Raw genomic sequence first — 5,276 nt, forward strand, 5'->3', positions numbered from 1 at the left:
ATATATATATATATATATATATATATATATATATATACATATATTTTGTTACACATATACAGGGTAAATTGTCACTATTTTATATTCTTAATTTCGCACATGCACATTGTCTTTGATTTTGTCGACTACACAATATGGTAGGGTCAGTTGGGCACCATCTTTGAGAAAAACAGCACCATGACACAATTCACCCGGCCAGAAATTCGGAAAGACATGCTGTACTACTTGGTATTTGAGCCGGAAGCTCCAATGTGAACATTTCAGAGTGTTTGGGTGTCAATCAGAGGACAGTGCAGAAGATTCAGAAAGAGTTGGAGGAGTCTAATGGTGATTGCGAAGGTAGGGCAGCTCAGAAAACACACTCTGATCGTTCTGATAAGAAAAGAACACCTGAATTTGTTGGTGAGATCCAGGCCATGATTGACAACGGTCCCTGCAAGTCAGTCAGGTCCATCAACAGGAACATGGGACTGTCTGAGGTTTTTTATCAATCAGGCAGTGCATAAAAACATTCGGTATTCCTCGTACAAGATGAAGAAGGACCAATTTTTATCCCAAGCCATCAAAGACAAGAGGAAAGACTGCTCTGCAAAGCTTTTCAACAAACTCAAGCTTCCCCTCCAATTGAATACGTTTTGGTTTTTCTCCACCAAGAAAAATTTCTGCCAGGATCAGATGGTGAACACACAAAACACACATGCTGTGTCCCCAAAACATGTACTGAGAGTGAAAATTTGCTGAGGCAGATTTTCTATAGTTGGATGCCCTACCTGTCACCAACCCTCACCTGTTTCCGAGGAAGGTGATATTTGCCCATCACCAGATCAGTTTCCGTGGAAGATTGGAGATGAAGGGCATCACATGCACAAAGGTGGCACACAATGTCAGGGCAAGGACTCAGTGACACACACACACACACACACACACACACACAGAGGTCTTCTAGAAAACTATTGATGTGTCTATGACATCTGATGGATTAGTTGTTTGGTCTGATGTAAATCCACCTGCTGTTCTGTTTCTTATCCAATGACTGTGAAACATGTGGCAGCCAGTTATTGGTCATTCACTTAACACATGCATGTAGGATTTCAGAGTGTGTTTAATGAAAAGTTTTTTTTTTTTTTTTTTTTTTTTTTTACATGGTGTACCATGATTTTGTTGTTTTTGTTTTTCCCTACAATTATACTAACATGAATGTTTACTAATTCTGTCTTAACATAATCAGTCAGCACTTCAATAATTCCAACCCAACCACCGTAGTCCACGCTTTTAGTTGTATCATTCTCTCATTCACTAAATCATAAACCTTCCACTTTCTGCCTCTGTAGCAATTAGAGACTAAGAGACGTTTTGGCAGAGCCATTTTGATGCTGTTCGTTTGGCATTGCTGATTCAGTGCTGACTTTTCTGACATCAGACATTTCCATGCGTGTGTGTGTGTGTGTGTGTGTGTGTGTGTGTGTGTGTGTGTGTGTGTGTGTGTGTGCCTCTCTCTCTCTCTCTCTCTACCATGTTTTCCAACATATAAGTTGATGTAGTACATAGTGTAAGCATTCAACCATTGTTCACTATCTTCCCAAACCTTGCTGCATTTCTCATGGAATCTTTGGTCCTCCAAAGTCATTTTGGTGTTGTTGGAGTCAATCTACCTGTTTTGGCTGTAAATTTTGGTCTGAAAATCTCGACTTTTTATGCCAGAAAACACTTCCATTCACACACAAATGTGTGTGTGTGTTTGCTTCTGCACCAAAAATTACTATTGCCAAAACCGGTTAACTCTCCCCTCAGCCATGCCGACTGATCAGCATCTCAGCAGCCATGCCTCAACTGTCTCGTTCCGCTTGTTCGCAGCTGAGTTCTTTTTAACTGTAGTTAGCTGTTATCCGTTTTCCTCTCAAGTCTTCATTTTGCCATGAAGTCTGCATCGACAGTGGATTGTAGCAGCTTCTGTTGTTACTCTGAGTATCTGAGTACTCAACTGGTTCTTTGCATCAATTCTTTGAGAATTGTAGAGGAATTGCAATGTTATTGTCTATGTTTGTGATGATATTTCTGAGAGTTAACCAGTGACTCCCAAACATTTTATTCCACTGCAAATACATCATCATCATCATCACCATCATCATCACCATCATCATCATCATTTAGCATTTGGTTTCCATGCTGGCATTATCATTATTTGGAGAGCTGATAGAATCTTTAGCATGTTGGGAAAAAGGCTTGACAGCATGCCATCCATCTTCATGTTCTGGGTTCAAATTCCACTGAGGTTGACTTGGCTTTTTATCCTTTTAGGGTCATTAAAATTGGTAGCAGTGGTGCACTGGGGTCAGTCAGTACAATTGACTTAACCCCCCCCCCTCAAAATTGCTAGCCTTCTGCCAAAATTTGAAACCATTGTTATTATTATTATTATTAATATTCCTTTCAAGTATTGGGCCCCATGGAGGCAATGATTGAGACCTTTAGCATTATTTTGTGCTTGAGCAGAAGATCCATCATATTTATACTCTGTTGCAACTATTTTGGTTCCAGCCTGCTTGAGATTATCCCTGATTCTCTGGTACAAACTGGTTTTAACGTAATCTCGACCAACCCATTGGCATTCGGATTATTCTGTCTCAAATGTAATGCTTATTTATTCACATTGTTTTAAATTAATCTTGCATTATCTCAAAGCGTTGAGATAATGATACTGTAGGGTTGGAGTGAGAGGCCAGACAGGGAGACTGTTTAGACCTGATACGGCCATTTAAATAGTAAAGGGTCAAAACAGCCATCAAAATTCCATGTGGATCTGTTTCAAATGTCAGCTTAATAACAACAAAATTCTTCATTTTTCATAATTATTTACAAAGGCAGTGTTCTTAAGCAGCAATATGGCACCAAAAGGGTTCACTAATGAATTCTTTAATCATCATCAGGATGTTTTATTCATGGATGTGTACATAGTAGCAGATTGGATTTGAAGCTGGAACTTTTTATGTCTAGACAAATGGTAAATGCTGTTAAACCAAACGCTACATCGGATTAAAGGATGTACTTATCCAGGAATAAGACGAGATTAATTACAATCTTAAGTAACTACAGTTATTAATGTTGTTGTTTAATTAGTCCTGATGAAGCAGGCCTCTGAGCAAAGAGTTCCAGAAGGGAATTTATAAACAGAGGGTTTTTATCCATGACTATCCCATCTTTTATTCAGATATAGGACCCTGAGGACCACATTATCCAATATGTCCTTCACCTTTGAAGACAAGTGAGATTTGGCTGCTATTTTTAGCAGATTGAATACAAATATTTGCCTAATAGTAGTTGTAATTTTCTGCCTGTTCACCAAAATTCCTTGATTTATTTTTACAGAGTTGCTCCAGAACCTGACTGGTTGTGGGTGCAGTGTGATAACTGCTTGAAATGGCGCCGTCTGCCAACTGGGATTGGGTTCCGAGACTTACCAGAGAAATGGTATTGTCACATGAACCCTGATGCCTCTCATAAGTAAGAACTTTTCCTTCCAACTCTTTGAATTGGACGGCATTTTCATCAGTCATGGATGTATGTGTGTCTGTGAATTTGTCGATGTTGGTGTATGCGTGTGAGAACTGTTATTGCTGTATGTGTGTGTGTACTAATTACTGCATCTGAGGACAAAAAACACCCACAGATACATTAGGCACATCCCAATTTGAACAACAGATATCCAGAGGAAAAGTTTTTTGTGCACTCAAGCATGTAATATAAGTCGAAACTTCACATACAAGATCCAGGTGGTTTTTTTTTCTTGTTAAGGTTGTTTTGGAGAAGAAATTGTGACTTATATGCCATCAAATACATTAGGCTGGTATTTTGTGTGTGTCCGTGTGTCCCCCATATAAATCAGTTGTTGGTGTGTATGTATCTATTATCAATCATTATGGTGTGTATGTTGGTCTGTGTGTAGTATTGGTGCCTCATTGTTTTGATGTGTGTGTAGTCTTGTGTATAATATTGGGTGTGTGAGTGTGTAATATTAGTGTACAATGTGTAGATGTAGTTGTGTGTGTAGTGTTGGTGTAACTCTTACACATTGTATTTTCAGTCGATGTGATGTTGAAGAGGAACCAGAAGATGAAGATGAAGCCCTCCGTCGACCCTCCTATGAAAAAACATTCAAAAAAGCTCAGTAAGTATCATTCACATAAGGTTCCATCTCTTCCTCAATGCATTTCATTTCAGACTCTCCTCCCATGCCATCACCATTATAGTAGTTGCTGCATTAGTAGATTAACAATATTTGTTATTGTGTGCATATTATATTGATGTAATTAAGTTTGTTTCCCAACCACATGACTTCAAGTTCAATTCCACTGCATGGCACCTTAGGCAAGTATCTTTTATAACCCCAGACCGACCAAAGCCTTGTGAGTGGATTTCCGAGATGGAAACTGGTGTGTGCGTGTGTGTTACTGTCTCCTTTGTGTGGCAGCTGTGAACATCACTGTCCGTCTTCTTCAGTTTTCCGAGGCATTTTTAATAATGAGGAAACATTCTCTTTTTAAAGTTTGGTTTTTATTCTATTAGCCTTTTCGGAGGAACTGCTCAGTTACAAGGATGTAAACAAACCAACATTGGTTGTCAAGCTGGGTGTTGGCTATATGATGGGCTTCTGCACTGTCTCTGCCTACAAGATATTGATTGGCACAGGGCTGTAGGGGAAGACGCTTGCCAAAGGTGCCACGCAGTGGGATTGAACTGGAAACAACCACACAAGTCTTCAAGAAGAAATATTGATACTTAATTGTCAATTTTGTGTTTTTCAGAGAAATCCAAAGAAAACGAAAACAAATTGAAGAAGTAAGTGTTGCATTGTTTATTTCTAAAATGGTGGATGTGTGTGTGTGTGTGCGTGTATATATATATATATATATATATATCACTTGTATATGTGTATATTGCATGTGTGTGTATATACATACATATATAAAATCATCATCATTTAACAACCATTTTCCAGTTTAGATCTTAATTATAAAAATATATGAAACCATTATTCGATGCTAATTTAGTTAATTTTGTGAATCTCCCTTTTCAGTTTGTAAGATAGGAATTTAAATGTAATAAAATGTTTTAAAAAGAAATTTTAAGTGCCCACGTGATAACTGGAAACCTACTTTTGGGCCACCCTGTCTATATATAAATAGCAGCTCTCCTGTCCACCCCCACCTCCAATACTTCCATGCCAGTGTGGAAATATGATTTTAAAATGGTAAAAATTTCAAAATGTCTTTGTTCTT

At 38.3% G+C, this 5,276-nt stretch overlaps 1 protein-coding gene across 1 annotated transcript in view; it reads left to right on the forward strand.

Annotated features, from left to right (window-relative positions):
- LOC106878703 (MORC family CW-type zinc finger protein 3) overlaps positions 1-5,276 on the forward strand; it is a 22,199-nt gene that overhangs the window by 13,806 nt on the left and 3,117 nt on the right. Inside the window, exons 12-14 of the mRNA XM_014927995.2 lie at positions 3,367-3,501; positions 4,082-4,165; positions 4,803-4,836. Of these exons, the coding sequence (XP_014783481.1) occupies positions 3,367-3,501; positions 4,082-4,165; positions 4,803-4,836 (253 nt within the window). The remainder of the gene's footprint in view (positions 1-3,366; positions 3,502-4,081; positions 4,166-4,802; positions 4,837-5,276) is intronic.

Source organism: Octopus bimaculoides, chromosome 24, assembly GCF_001194135.2.
Source record: "Octopus bimaculoides isolate UCB-OBI-ISO-001 chromosome 24, ASM119413v2, whole genome shotgun sequence".
NCBI lineage: Eukaryota > Metazoa > Mollusca > Cephalopoda > Octopoda > Octopodidae > Octopus > Octopus bimaculoides.